At 41.9% G+C, this 16,570-nt stretch overlaps 1 protein-coding gene across 5 annotated transcripts in view; it reads right to left on the bottom strand.

The window, feature by feature from the left end:
• Window positions 1-16,570, bottom strand: part of ano1a (anoctamin 1, calcium activated chloride channel a) — a 287,143-nt gene that overhangs the window by 153,094 nt on the left and 117,479 nt on the right. For all 5 annotated transcript variants that reach the window (XM_070554713.1, XM_070554715.1, XM_070554711.1 and 2 more), the window contains exon 5: window positions 11,788-11,939. In XM_070554713.1, coding sequence (XP_070410814.1) covers window positions 11,788-11,939 — 152 coding nt within the window. The remainder of the gene's footprint in view (window positions 1-11,787; window positions 11,940-16,570) is intronic.

Below are 16,570 nucleotides of genomic sequence, written 5' to 3'. Positions count from 1 at the left end.
TTTAGCATAGCTTTTAGTGTTATACATACTTATTTAGTGTTAGCTTGGCTGTTGGATATTGTAGTTTAGTTAGTGTTTGGCTGTTAGTGTAATTAGGAAAGTAGTTCGGGTTTAGTGCTCCATATCGTGTTAGTATGGTGAGATGGTGTAGTGTAGTATGGTTGCGGAGCTCTGTCGGGTTGCACTCCTTTCTGCTGGACTTAGAAATTAGGCGCCAGTGGTTGCGCACAATCGGTGTCTGGAAAACATTCAGCTCCCGCCTGGTGCTGTAGTTTGCAACCAGCATTTTACCCGCGATTCTGCACGTCTCTGTTTGAAGAGGGAGGCTGTGCCCACCGTGGCTCTTCCGCGATTTAGATGCAGCCCACCGACTCTGCTCCCCCACCACGGCGGGCTCCATCTGAGGTGAGTCAGCTGAATAAAGTTTTAACATCTTCTAAAGACAATTCCCTACCTAAATGCAAAGTCCGAGAGACGTGGTTCACTTCATTTAGCTAGTCAGTTGGTAATTCTGCAACAGTGTCTCTAACTAACGCAGCACTAGTTGACAGACAGCATTACAGTGTGAAATCCAGCTTGTGACCCGGATCTGTGAGGAATTCTGTTCAGGAGATCGCATTTCATTTCATTTCTCCACATCATATGTGACTGACTTTTACGTTATAACAACGATCACACACAAGGAATGTTATAAAGTGCCTATATAGGACAGTTTCTTTTGTATATTATATAACTTTATAAACTCCCAACAACAATGTGCTTCTATTTTTTTTTCAGGCTAAATCTACCCAAGACACTGGCTGTCAGACTGATTTAGCTGCAAGAATGCACTTGTCCAGGCTGACGCGAAGCCTTACCGGTGTAGCAAAGGTGAATTATTTTTAATAATCTTCTATGTAAACATTTTATTATTACCTTCTAGTTTTAATTTGTTTTACAGATTATTGTTACACGTGAGTTTATGCTCTTTTAAACATTTATAAATGTGCTGCTTCTTTGTTTTTGTACATAGCCAGCCAGAAGAGCTCACAGCCGCAGTGTGTCTTGTGACACGGGGACCATGACGGAAATCCATCTTCCAGAGAGTCAGAGCAGCGTCCACACCCCTGAAAAGACCAAGATGTGAGGTGTCTGCTGTCGATTCCAGCTTCCACCTCAGTGACAGTGCAAGCTCAGTGAACTGTTCAAGGTAAAAAAAATTAAAACATTTCAGAATTTTTAAGATAATAACAATTAAATAAGTATGTGATTACATCATGACATCATGAAGGAGGCTACTGATTCTGGCCCTGTGACACTTGGTGACGTGTGAGCTGATTCACCTGGTAAGTAACTTTTACATTAAATATTTTGTTTTTGCTATCAAAAGTAAATTAACTAATAACCTGCATTATTGCAGGACACTCAGCAAAACATGGACTCTACACCATGAGGCAGGCACACGTTAATACTCTATAAGAGCACATAAGGTGAGCAACACCACATATTATTGTACACTGTCCTGGATTTGTTTTCTTTCTGCATCTCATCATTAGCCTGGCTGATCAGCTGATAACTCCTGTCATCTGGTTATGACAGCAATAAAAAAAAACTGGACAAGTCCCAGGTGGGAGGGCCCCTTTCAGGTCCCAACTCGCCACTCAGCTCCGAAACTCTGGAACACTCTACCGCCTGACCTCCGCAATATAAACTCCTTCTCAACCTTCAAGTCTCAACTCAAAACTCACATGTTCCGCCTGGCTTACTCACTGTAACCGTCCTCCTTCCATCTACTCTTTTTAGTCTATTATCCATCACACTGCTCCGACTCTACCTTTGGGAATTACTTTTAGCATTTATTTCTTGTTGTTGTATTGCTTGCTTGTTATATTTTGTCCTGTACAGTGACCTTGAGAGTTTTGAAAGGAGCTTGAAATAAAATGTATTATTATTATTATTATTATTAAAGATTGCTGAGCGACCTTCGTTGATTCACCTGTCACACTGTAAGGAACAGAAGGAACTTGATTAACAGGTGACACCAATGACATGGGATTTTTCCAATATGACATGACCTTGGCTGACCTGCTGTGATTCCTGGTGGTGGTGTACACTCTGCTTCTGGTCCTTGAGAGCAGACCTGAGGGGCACAGAAGGAAATGCACCTTCATCGAACACCACTCACCTCTCGACAAGTGGTATAAAATTTCTAACCTGACTGATAAAGTGCTTGGTTTCAACGCAAGTTGTTATGAGTGCAACTTCATGCCCTACCACTCTGAAGATAATCCCACATTAATTGCAAATACATCTAACCATGAATGAGACTGTGTAGCTTCCATGATCTCTGTATGCAGGAAAGGGAAGCCGATGGGAGAAAGCAAGTTAATTGCTCCACCTTGTCACACTGTTGCAGCCCCCGGTTCCAAGGGAGAGTATGGTTGACTCTGAAACTTCTTCAAGAAGACCAATAAGACTCTAAAGAAGGTCTTGTGCTTCCACCATGCCAAACCGAAAGAGCCGTTCTGCATATCATGGAAATGCAGTAAAGCTGGGATGAGCAGGCTGGAACCATCCAGATGTTGGAGCAGGCCAAACTGTGCCTGAGAGATGGAATCGAAGCTCCTGTCGGCTCAGACTCAGGAGAAAAGTGGCGATGTAGAGACTGAGAAACGTCTGAGAAAGGGCCTGAAGACAATAAAGGCTCTGCTGGCTGATGCCCAGATCATGTTGGACCACATCAAGGACAACGCATCCAGTAAGAGGGAGATCGCCCAACTAAAGGACCAGCTGGAGGAATCTGAATTCACATGTGCAGTTGCTGTGAAAGCTCGAAAGTCCACGGAGGTGGAGATCGATGACCTGCAGTCCAGGATGGAGGAGGACCAGGAGGACATCCAATCCCAATCCAATCCAATTTTATTTATAAAGCGCATTCACAAGGCATTACAACCAAACAAGGCGCTGTACACTAAAAATGTTAGTTAATCAAACCGGCGGTATACAAACATGTCTAACACAGATAAATTTGCCGATAAGCAGGAGTTAGAGTAATCCAGCCTTGAGGTGATGAAAGTGTGGACCACAGATTTCAGAAGATGGACACTCAGGATGTGCTTTAGTTTCGAGATGCGTCTTAAGCCTGGTTTATGCTTCTCCGTCAGCTCCGCAAGGGACGTACACACACAGATTGACGGAAGCGTTTTGCTCTCATGCTTCTCCGTCACCTGGAGAGTGTTGCAAAGCAATTCCCCGGCAGGACCACAGAGGGCGTAGCGCTGTTCTGTGGTATCCTGTCATGTATCGGTCCAAGATGGTGTGTTTATATTGTGTTTTTTGTGTATATAAGAGACTTTTAACACGGACATATTTGTCTCTCATTCTCCCAACGCTTCATGCGCTCCCCACCTCTAAACCCACGTTTCCTGTCATTTCCGTCCACAAATAAAATGCTTGCTGCGCATCTTTTCACTCCTCCAGTCACGGGAGAATTAAATGTTCATGTTTTTAGAGTTTTTTCGCGAGGTATTCTTCAAGCTTCTCCGTGTCTGCCACTAGTTATCCTCGGCTCTCTTTGCAATGGCGGCGCTGTAAACAACAGCGGCGTCCAGACCAATCACAAGCTTGCGTAATCCGTCTCGTTCGACGGATGTTTAAAACAGTGGGCTCGACTCTGTACGTACTTGCGTGCCTGCCGGAGCCCTACGCAAGGACGGATAATGGCGTTGCGTGTCTCCGCACTGACGCAGACGGAGAAGCATAAATCAGGCTTTAGTTGGTAAAAACATGATTTAACTGTGTTATTGACCTGGGCATCCATCTTCAGAGCCTGGTCCATTTGTACTCCAAGGTTGGAGATTACAGAGGATACATTAGGTGAGAGATAGTTGAGGTCAGGTTGATGAGTTGCCGTGGTACTGTTAGGACTGAAAACGATTAAGTCAGTTTTGGAGTCATTAAGACATGAATGAGCTGATGAAAAACCACAAAGCTGCAGTGGGTCAGTCGGCTCAAATCGATGACAACATCGACACAGATGACATCAACATCAGTTCCTCCACCTTCATCCTGCGTCAACACACCTGCAGCAAAGCAAACAGCCTGTGACCGATGCAGAGAACTATTGCAGTGCATCAAGCCTGGACAGGAGACGAGGTGAAGAGGTCAGACACCGAGGTCTAAGATGAGTCTGACCAAGGACGGATCGGGAAGGGTGATATCTCTCTGGGTCACAGACAAGCTCGTGTAGAAAAGGCATGAGCACTCGGGGAAGGGGGGGTGGGGGGTGTGGACATCACCCTGGACAAAAAGCACAAGTGCCACAGAATCTGCAGTTTCAGTTGGTTTCAAAAGCCACAGTTCAGTAAGCGCACTAACACGAAGACCCAGTCATCTGATCCTGAGAAGGCAGTTCTTCGCACTATGGCAATGGGACAACAGATGGCGCTAGACCTCCTCTTTGCTTCAGAAGGAGGCCTTTTGCACCTCTAGGAGGGAATGACAGACATAAAGATTCAAGTGCAAATTGTCCAACTCGTCACCTTAATCTTTTCATCATGTTGTGTTTTTTTCTTGCATTAGGTTATCATGAATAACACTTTGATCCAACAGATGGTTCTTAATTAATCAAGGCTACACCTATCTTAAATTACTCACAAGGTAACATGTAAGTGTTGATGTCTGGATTGGCTAAGCTAAAATCATTAGGTTGTTTGGGCATTCTAAATCTTACATGAGTAAGGTATGTCATAATTCCTAATTACTTAGGTTTTATGGTTGATCTTTGGGTTTTTAAAATCTTACTCTGGTCTTTTGGTATGAAAATGTATTTTTCATTTTTACTTGTTATATTCTATTTTCACTTATTACTTTCTATTTTTTACATTTATCTTTACTAGGGTTCTATTTAATATGCTATGTAAAAGTTCACATTTTTTCTATGACTCTGACTTCTATCATTCAAGAGGCGTTAAAGTTCTCAAGTTTTGTTTGGTTTATCTTTTATTACTTAAACGAGTCGCATTTCAGGAGGGTGTTGTCAGGCATTTTGATGTATTACTGTCTTAAATGCTTCTCTTTAAGTAATCATATGTTGATAAGAAAACCACAGAGTTTCTTCTCCATTCCTCATAGCTGTGGAATGCAGCCTGATAAGCATGGGGGTTGGGAAGGGTCTGCGTGGCAACAGGGAAGCTTGCAGCCACCCTGTAAGTTGAGACTTCCTTTTTAGAAGGTCCCGCCTTAGATAGAAGCAACAGTGTTTATTGGTTAAAGTGTGGACGGTGATGGATCTCCTTTGTCTCTGTTTGCCTGTGTTTCAATAAAACCATCTGTGGTGGAGAGAACTGGCCAGAGTTGATCGGACGGGGGCCTTGGACAGGCTTCTGGCCTATCTCTCTCCACTGTCTCCTCACAGCGTAAAACCTACTGACTCCTCTCCCGTGTGTGGTTCATTTTAGGGTTAAGTTTCAGGATTTAAAAATACCCAACATTTAAAAATACCCAACAAGAGGGGTGGAGCTGTCAACTGACCACTACCTGATGCTGGTCAGACCTGGCAGGCCCAAATGTATTGTGAGGTTCTGCTTGGAATGTCTGGAAGAGTCTTCTGTCAGAAGGAGCTTTATTTCTCACCTCAGACAGAACTTCCAAAATGTTCTGGGAGAGGCAGGGGGCATCAAGTCCGAATGGACCCTGTTCTGTGCCTCAATTGTTAAGGCAGCTGACCAGAGCTTTGGCCGTGGGGTCGTTGGTGCTTGTCGTGGTGGCAACCCCTGAACCCACTGGTGTACACCTGCGGTTAGGGATGCTATCAAGCTGAAAGAGTCCTATCTGGTTTTTTTGGCCTGTGGGACTCCAGAGGCAGCTGATAGGTACTGGCAGCTCAAGTGGAATGTGGCCTGGGTGGTCGCAGAGGCAAAAACTCGGGCATAGGAGGAGTTTGTTGAGACCATGGAGCAAGACTTCCACACGGCTTTGAGGAGATTCGGGTGCACCATCTGGCACCTCAGGAGGGGAAAGGAGTGTGCTACCAACACTGTTTATAGTTGGGATGGTGTGCTGCTGACCTGTACTTGGGGCATTGTGGATCGTGGACACAATACTTCAAAGACCATGAAGGACTTTAGGTTGAACTCTCCAATCTCTGGGACTGAGGTCACTAAGGTTGTCAAAAAGCTCCTTGGTGGCAAGGCTCCAGGGGTGGATGAGATCCGCCCGGAGTTCCTTAAGGCTCTGGATGTTTAATGATTTGGAGGGTTTAATTATGACCAATAAGATGTGATGATTCTATATAAATATATCTTTTAATGTTTAACCAGAAGAATTTAGGATTCTTTGCTTATTCAGGGACCATGAACACACTTCGTATTAATTCAGACAGAGTCATGTATACAATAAAAAATAAACTTGATTTTCTAGACTAATTATAATACATGACAAGCTATGACTAATGTTATGTGATGGAATGTATGTGTGGTGATGGAATGTGAAGTAGATGTTTATCTGAACCTTTGTATCTGGAATAAACTGAGTTGAGGGTGTAAGAGAATTTGTTCTGCTATAAACTAGAGAGTTGATTATTTATAGAACGGCATCAGACACAATCTTGTTGTGTCTACGTACCCTGATGGTGACCCTCTTTTGGATCCAAGATGTCAGCGCCTTGGGCTTCCTGACAGGGTTGCGGAAGGCGCTTTATAAATAAAGCTTTGATTGATTGATGTCGGGGGGGTCGGGTGACCCCAAGGCATCGTAGTTCGTAGATTAACCGCAGTGCGACCAGGTCAGTCCAGAGTTGTCTCCAGGTCACAACAGGCATGAAGGTTGTTGCGTCTAAGAAGTATGGACTTTTAAGGAGTCGTGCGACTGTGTCAGCTTGCAGCATGCAAACAGGTTTTGACTGGATATCAAAGAGATGTTTCAAAAGAGGCTGGTTCCGAATTGGCCAATTCGGAGTGTCAGCTGGAAAGTGAGTAACTTGGGCAGTCACTCTAGTTTTAAATCTAGAGTTTATCATTTCTGCAAATCAGAATTCGACATGTTTGTTGGCGTTACCAAACATCTAAACTTGAAACTGGCTAAACTTGAAACTTGAATCCCTCAGAAAACCACACCTTCCAGATACAAGATGTTCGCCTTCTGTGGATAAAGAATCTTTAAACTTTGTGAGATGGCCTTAACCTGATTTTGCATCTAATGAACACTGTATGAGTGTAGATAATGATTCACTTGTTAAATCAAACATTACTGATCATAACATATAATGGATCATTCTAAAAATAATATTGATTTCAACTTCACTGAATTAGGCACAGTCTATTCAAACAATATTATTATTCGTATAACATCTGGTTCATTCAACCATATGATTATTTATGATTATTTAACTTAGGAGCTGTAAAAGTTCACTTTTCAGTCAGAGTGTGGAATCCTGCAGTCTTATCAGAGGAAAGCTTTTTTTGGAGACACAGGCTGACAATCTTGTCTTCATAGAATGTCAACAAGCACTGCAGTATCCTCTGGGCTGTAGAAGATAGAATATAAAATCCACCTAGAAAATGGAATTATTTCTGTAGATGGCCGGTCACTATGTGGTCAATATATAGGTGAAAACTGACCCTTTCTGAATGTTACATAGGGCTGTGTTGGCTGATGCGAACGCATGGTTTTTGTCCTGGCCGTGGAACAGTGGGGTTCTGGAGGGTGCGTGGGAATTATTGTGTTCTGTAACATTGTTGTTCCCGGTTGCATTTAGACATTTTAGACGATTTGTGAGGGCTGGAGCAGCAGAGATGCAGCATCCCACTTTGTCAAGACTACTTGGACGAACCTTTTTTAAAAGCAAAATATTTTCTCTGCTGCTTTAGTGCTGCAACGTTATACGAATAAGAAATTAACTTAATTCACGTTTTACTTCTAGATCAAGTCCCTAGTGTCACATGTACACTTACAGACAGTAGTCCATGCTTTTATTACATCATGTTTAGACTACTGCAACTGCCTTTATTGAGGAGTTAATAAAGCTGAACTTGCCAGGCTCCAGGTTGCACAAAATGCTACAGCTAGATTCCTGATAGGCACCAGAATATAGGAACATATCACGCCTGTCTTGGCTAATAATCTACACTGGCTTCTAGTTTATTTTATATCTGTCCTTGTTTTAGAGTTCCTGCAGTGTACAGTCTGTCTGAGTTACTTGTTGCAACCCTTCACGTGCACTTAGGTCATCACAGCAAGACTTACTTGTTGTTCCACATGTGAAATGCTTGACTAGAGGGGACAAGGCTTTTTCGTTCTTGGCCTCTAAGCTGTGGATTGATCTTACACTTGAGGTTTTTAAGAGTTCAATATAATAACTAGGGATGTCCAGATCCAATCATGTGATTGGAAATCAGTCCCAATCACGTGGTTTCAGACTCAATCAGAATCGGAGGTTACTTCCCAATCTAGACTTGGATCGGTGTGCTCCGTGAGCAACAGCTGATTGTTTTTATTTTTGTGGCACTGCTACAGATGTAATATTATCAGCATTCAGTGCAGTGTTTCTGTGAGGAAAAATGTACCAGCAGCCCACCTAGTTTGAGGGAAACTAATAAATACACCTGAAAACAAATCTTACCTTTAGTTAACTTTCTCGTATTATTGTAGGACCACATTTTAATGTTGTGATGGTATTTCCTGTCATATATTTTATAATTGACATATTTGTTTACTTTATTAATATTGAGAGGCACAATTTCAAACTGTTTAGTGTTAATTTAGATATTTTCCATTAATTATGATTAAACAATCATAAATATAGTTTCATTGGTTTAAATTGTGAAATGTGATTTATTTTTATATATATCTTTTCAATTTCAAGTAGGTGTAGTTCACTTCTCCTCTACAAAAGTTGAAGATTATTGCATCAGAAGTATAGCATATTTTAATGGACTTAAACAAGGCTAAAATTAAAACAAATTAGACAACTAAATCATGATGAGAATGAAAAATAATTTTAATGAAATGTGTAATGAGGATATAATATTGTTGCTTTTAAGCTTAATATATTACCTTTACTTTTGACCAATAAGATGTGATATTCTATATAGATATAGGGTATCAACCTGATTGGTCTTTGAATGTTTAATTAGAAGAATTAGGACTCTGCTTTTTCAGTGATCATAACACACTTCGTATTATTCAGACAGAGTCAAGTCTATGAAAAGTAAGAAATTAATTTTCTAAACAAATTAAAAACATGACAACTAGGAAAAAAACTTCATGCGATGGATGAATCTAAGCGGATGGAATGTGAGGTGTGATGATTTGTGAATGTGATTTTATCAGAACCCTCATATCTGAAGAAACTGAGTTCTGAGTGGGAGTGAATTTGGACTGCTATAAGCTAACAAAGTTGGTTCTTATCAAAACCACATCAGATGCAATCATGCTATGTCTACCTCACCCTTTTTGCAGACCCTCTTCGTGGATCTGGAGGTCAGGAAGGTCGGATGACCTCTAGGCACCGAGGTTCAGTAGATTAACCGCAGCACTGACTATTCCAGTTCAGAGATGTCACCAGGCACATCAAGTTGGAACTAGTTTGCGCCTAAAACAGCTGTTTCTGAGTAGCTGAAGGAGCAAGTTTCTGTGTCGTTGCACGCAGCTTTGGCTTGTCGAAAGCTTTGATGGTTCAAAGAGTTGTGCTCCGGCTGGCCAGTCCAGAACTCTGCTCAAAAACTAATGGGCCATTCCCATCTGTACCGGGTCGGCCCGGGCCGGGTAGCGTAGGTTGTTTAAACATCTGGGTGGCCTGGTATTTTTCCGGGCCAACCAAAGCTCATTCTCAGCCCTCTTCTCGAGGGGGTCTGCTTCAGACCGACCAGGGCCAACACACCTACCGCTGACAGCAAATTCACACCTTCCATTAGAGCAAGCCTCTGATTGGTGGGTAGAATCAGCCCACATGGGCTTAAGACAAGGATGTGTGGAATCAACCGGGCCAGGCTGGGGCCGACTGGGGCTACCCGGCCCGGGCCGACCCGGTACAGATGGGAATGGCCCATAACTGAATCACTCAGCAAGTTATTCTGTTTTAACAATTGCCATGTTATGATTACATGGCAAACCAGAAATTGGCATGTAAAGGGGTTTTACCAACCAACCTCAGATACAGGAGCTCTGATTTGTGGATCAGAAAATATTTATGTGCAGTGACGTTAACTTTAACTTGCATCTTGGAGATATGGTGTGCTTGTCCAGTCACGTGCGCTGATTAAATATATGGGTCATTTATTTCATTTCATCCTTATTAATCTAAGCACAGATTAATCAAATCATTTCATTTAACCATATTGTCCATTTCATTATATGATTAGTTAACTCATATTGTTCATTTCATTATATCACTTAATTATGAAAGTTCATCCTTTAATGAGAGTGTGCAATCCTGCAGTCTTATCAAAAGAAAGCTTTGTTTGGGAACACAGGCTGACATCTTGTCCCCCTGAAATGTCAACAAGCACTGCAGTAGCCTTCTGGCTTATTGGAAGATAGAATGTAAAATCCACTTTAGAGAATGGAATTACATCTGCAGATGACCGGTGGCATGTAGGTCAATAGGTAGGTGAAAAATGACCCTTTCTGGACATTACAAAAGATTAAAACAAACTACTATATGAACACATATATGAACACATATATGTGATACAGATCACATATATATATGTGAGGTAGAACCGAGTTAGACCTCTTCATACAGAAAAAGCAACGCGTGCGACATGACATCACTTTGTTGCATAGACATTACTGGTAAAACGCCGGCAAAGTAGAACACAGAACCTACCTCACAGAAGAGCTGTTTGTTAACAGCGTTGTTAAATGTCAAAATACAATGAGTTAAACAAGAAAATAAGCAACATCCTGGATCTATTTATTCACTATTTATTAGTTTTTTAATGTAGTATGGAAATTTCTGATCGGGACTCTGTATCGGCAGATACTCAAAATCAAATAACTCAGACTCAAGGGCAAAAAGCCTGATCAGGAAATCCCTAATAATAACTTATTATTAGCCCTTGGCTGGCTCTCTTGGATCAAGACTAGTGTTTTAGTATGTGCTGGGCAGGCCTGGATATCTGAACGGGCTTGCCTGCACCACTTAATCCTGTCGTGTCTGGATATACCTACGTGTTGACACCGTGATGTACCACAGTATGACAGAGGGTTTGGTTCATTGATATAAAAATTAGCTGCTACTATGCTATACTGCTGATGTAACAGAGGTGTTGATGCTGAGATATACCCAGGCAATAAAACCTTGATATAAAATCAAATAAAAATGTTTTACAGTCTTTAATTTTTAATGACCTCATGGTAATACCAGCAGTTACCACCAGGTGTGCTAGACTTAGCACACTCTCGGAAAAACCTACTTCCTGGGGACTGCATACACACCGTAATACTGGCAGTGACCACCAGGGGTTACACATTTAACACACTGTCAGGGTAACCTACCTCCAGAGGACAAATTTTGGTTTGCAAAAAAAAATTAAAAAAACTGCACCAGGCATATCAGCAAGCCATTTTCTGTCTATTGCAATGGTTGTGCCTGAAATTTTGGTCCCCATGGGGTGAGTGAAATCTCAGGTGATGGACCCCACCAGGATAAAAAACCAAACACACACACACACATGCACACGCACGCACACACACACATGCACACGCACGCACACACACACACGCACACACACACACGCACACGCACACGCACACGCACACACACACACACACACACACACACAAATATGTCTGGACTCTTCTTACAGGTGCTGCTTCTCTCTGGAGAACGGGTGGGACAGGGATTTGACATTCTGTGGTCGGTTGGCATTCACCTTCGGGTGGAGAGGATCTGTAACTTTGTGAATGAACAGACGGATCTGCTCCACCAGATTGCTGCCTTGTTTCACCTCATAAACCTGAAAAGAGACAGATGGTCGGCTGCTTTATCTCAGACGTAGAGCCAGGAGACACATCCACAGAAGGATCAAACCACATCAGCAGCTCATAAGTGCATCTGCAGAAGTGGCAGAGGAGATGACCTCTCTGACGAACAAACATTTCAATTATGTGAACAAACATCATTCATTTAAAGCTTATTCCACAATAATCAAATGCAGGAAGCCCTAATCACCACACAATGACTTACTGATCATGTTTTTAGGGTCATGCCTATTTACTGACCAATAGGAGATGAGAGTAGACCCGTAGCCTGAGCCCGATGCTGTTGTTGGTTTTACACATCGACATATATACTGGACAATCCGTGTCCATAGGCTCCACTTATAAGTTTTTGTGCCAAAATGGGAGGTTTCCACTAATGCCATTTTGACCGTGTCACAGGTTCCGTCAAGCCCAGAAAATTCCAAAAAAAGGAAAAGAGGTGGAGCTGAGGGTGGGGCTGTAAGGCTGGGATCAAATGACGACACCCGTCGAAGGGATGTAGCTCCAAACTAACCAAAAGCTAACGCGGAGGTGGGAGCTAAGCTAACGGAGGTTGCTACCTAGCTACAACCGGAGTTAACTGTGCACAACACCGGAGCTTCTGAGTCAGAGATACGCCGGGCTGACCGCTGGGTAAAACCAGGTGGAACACAGAGGTCTACCAAGAGCTCCACAAGCCGGCAGCCGCACAGCAGACAGGCGCTGCTGCGATCAGAGATGCGCCATATGGCAAGCCAAATGAGCATTTATTCTGATATCAGGATATCAGCCAGAATTGTCATGAACATGTAAGCCATTTCTGTCTACTAGTTAACTAGTTAGACATGTTTGTGTCAACTAGTTAAATATCGAGGGTGAAAATGTGCCCACTAGTTAACTAGTGACAGCAGAAATGCGCACTAGTTAACTAGTGAACACATTTAGGCTTCAGTAGTTAACTAGTTGACACAAAAACTGCTCACTAGTTAACTAGTAAAAGCAGAAATGCATACCAGTCAGCTAGTTGAAGGTATTTGTCTCACTAGTTAACCAGTGAGGGTCAAAATGTGCACACTAATTAACTTGCGGTAGACATAAATGCGCACTAGTTAACTAGTGAACACATTTTGGCTTCACTAGTTAACTAGTTGACACATAAATGGCTCACTAGTTAACTAGTAAAGACCAAAATGCATACCAGTCAGCTAGTTGAAGGTTTTTGTGTCTCACTAGTTAACTAGTGATGGCCAAAATGTGCACACTAGTTAACTTGTGGTAGACATAAATGCGCACTAGTTAACTAGTTAACACATTTTGGCTTCACTAGTTAACTAGTTGACACATAAATGGCTCACTAGTTAACTAGTAAAGACCAAAATGCATACCAGTCAGCTAGTTGAAGGTTTTTGTGTCTCACTAGTTAACTAGTGATGGCCAAAATGTGCACACTAGTTAACTTGTGGTAGACATAAATGTGCACTAGTTAACTAGTTAACACATTTTGGCTTCACTAGTTAACTAGTTGACACATAAATGGCTCACTAGTTAACTAGTAAAGGCCAAAGTGCATACCAGTCAGCTAGTTGAAGGTTTTTTGTGTCTCACTAGTTAACTATTGATGGCCAAAATATGCACACTAGTTAACTAGTGAAGGCATAACTCCTAACTAGTTAACTAGTTGGAGTAGGTCAGTGCCACTAGTTAACTAGTGAACCATTAATGGCTAAATAGCTAGCTAGTTGATGGCAGCAGGCTCACTAGTTACCTAGTTGATGCATCCATTGTCCAAACTAGTTAACTAGTGAGGACATAAATGTATACTAGTAAACTAGTTCAAGTCTACATTCACACTAGTTAGCTAGTTGCGCAGAATTCTAATTAGGAGGCAGAGAATTTCTCAAATTAAGACTCTCTATTGGCTCCCTGTGTCAAAATAAAATATGACAACCAATCACAGTGCGGAATTTCGTAAAATCCCACCCCAAACATTTGCATGCAGCACACAAGTTAACATGCTGGCCAGAGGAACCTCAGCTAGTGAACTAGTAGTGGCTTCAGTGTGACACTTACATGTAAACTTGTGAAGGTGGAACTGCTCACTAGTTAACTAGAGAGGGTACAAATGTCCACTAGTTAACTAGTGAGGTGCAAAATAAGTGTCACTAGTTCACTAGTGGGCCCCAAAACGCCCACAAGTTAACTAGTAAGGTGCGGATATGCTCACTAGTTAACTAGTGAGGTGCAGATTTGCTCACTAGTTAACTAGTGCGCCCTAAAGCGCCCACTAGTTAACTAGTAAGGTAGAAAAAAGCATCACTAGTTAACTTGTAAAGTGCAGATATGATCACTAGTTAACTAGTGGGCCCCAAAATGCCAACAAGTTAACTAGTAGGGTGCGGATTTGCTCACTAGTTAACTAGTGAGGCACAGATATGCTCACTAGTTAACTAGAGATGTGCGGATTTGCAAACTAGTTAACTAGTGAGGTGCAGATTTGCTCACTAGTTAACTAGTGCGCCCTAAAGCGCCCACTAGTTAACTAGTAAGGTGCAAAAAAGCATCACTAGTTAACTTGTAAAGTGCAGATATGCTCACTAGTTAACTAGTGGGCCCCAAAACGCCAACTAGTTAACTAGTAGGGTGCGGATTTGCTCACTAGTTAACTAGTGAGGCGCGTATATGCTCACTAGTTAACTAGTGAAGTGCGGATTTGCTTACTAGTTAACTAGTGAGGCACGGATTTGCTCACTAGTTAACTAGTGAAGTGCGGATTTGCTCACTAGTTAACTAGTGAGGTGCGGATTTGCTCACTAGTTAACTAGTGAGGTGCAGATTTGCTCACTAGTTAACTAGTGAGGTGCAGATATGCTCACTAGTTAACTAGTGAGGTGCAGATATGCTCACTAGTTAACTAGTGCGCACAAGACGCACACTAGTTGCTGTTTTTGGAGCAATCTAGTTTACTTGTTATGTAAAAATGTGTTCTTACTAGTTAACTAGTGACACATTTACCTTCACTAGTTAACTAGTTGACATATTTGGCCTTTCTAGTTCACTTGTAATGGGACAGGAAGCACTCACTAGTTAACTAGTGAGCATATCTGCATTATTATTTTTTCTCAGTAGCTTATAGAGGGCAAACTGAGCCTTACATGTTAAGTAGTGAACACAAAACACTGTCACTAGTTAACTAGCTGCAGAAAAATGCCCCTAAAACTAGTAAATTTGTGGAATTTGAATAAATACACACATGGCTGGCATTCTGTGTAACATGTTAACTAGTTCGACCGCTGTACTGCTCACTAGTTAACTTGTGAGCAAATCCGGCCATTACATGCAAATGAAGAAATGCAGAACAGCAATGTGATTGGTCCATTTAGGACTGAGAAACAGAGAAAGTATGGCGGACTCTGTTCAGGCTGTTCTAAGAGAAAATTTGATAAACTAAGATTGTTTGAGCATATAAATATGTTTTGACGACATTTGTAGCGAGAAAGTTGTGGTGTATTGCTGTAATCTTTGTTCAGTTAACGTGTGCAGTCTTTAGTTTTCAGTTAATAGTCTGAAAAAGCCTGGAGGCGGAAGGCAGCGGCAGACAGCATGTCTGTTTCTGTTGACAAGAAAGTGCAGAAACTCCGCAGAAATCTCCGTCAGATATATTGTTTCACATTTGTACGGAAGCGACAAGTTTATAATAATAAAAAAGGCTCTATTTTACACACGTTGCTGTAAAGCCTGCCAGCACTCATGATGTTTTGAAGGTAGGAATTTGCGAGGGGATTTAGCATCCAGTGCTTGTGGTCTAGTGGCTAATGCGTTTGCCTGCAATGGTGATGGTCGTGGGTTCGATCCTGGTCCATATACTTTAGTTTTGTACATTATTTCACTTCTTTTCTTTTGCATAATTTTTGTATTTATGTCAACAAGAAACAAAATACGTAACGGATTAGTGGGCAGAGTTACACACACACACTGAATTTCCCGAAGGAACTCACCCGAGGGATTAATAAAGTTTTTATCTATCTATCTATCACACACACACACACACACACACACACACACACACACACACACACACACACACACACACACACACACACACACACACACACACACACACACACACACACACACACACAAACATGTAAACAAGTAATTTATGAGTATGAATCTGATCATTGCCGACAGTCGATATTTAAGCATGTGTGTCCCCCTTCCTCAATCCATCCTCGCAAAATAAAATCATCGGCACAGCACAGCAGGCTTTCTCTTGATCCAGAACTAGCGGGTGGTTATCAGAACCACCAGAATCCACAGAGCAGAGTTCTGAAACATGCTCACTTCGAAATTGATAATGTCCGCGGCCATCTGCTGCACAATCAGCTGCTCGCATCGCGGGAAACATTGAAAACAGCTTCATGAACTGAGACACAACAGGGTCAACATCGACAAAAAAATCCACAAATAAATCTAAATAATTAATGCTATTTCCGTCTTATTTGTTGAAATATACAAATAGCAAATCATAAATCTAGAGCTGAAAAAGCTGCTGCAGGAAGCAGGGTCTGTAGTTATTCATGCACCAATTCATCAATGTGATTATTGATCAAGATCAGGTAAACTGATA

This window comes from Nothobranchius furzeri, chromosome 9 (genome assembly GCF_043380555.1).
Source record: "Nothobranchius furzeri strain GRZ-AD chromosome 9, NfurGRZ-RIMD1, whole genome shotgun sequence".
Classification (NCBI taxonomy): domain Eukaryota; kingdom Metazoa; phylum Chordata; class Actinopteri; order Cyprinodontiformes; family Nothobranchiidae; genus Nothobranchius; species Nothobranchius furzeri.
The sequence above is the reverse complement of the archived record's forward strand: the minus strand, read 5'-3'. Positions and strand labels throughout refer to the sequence as shown.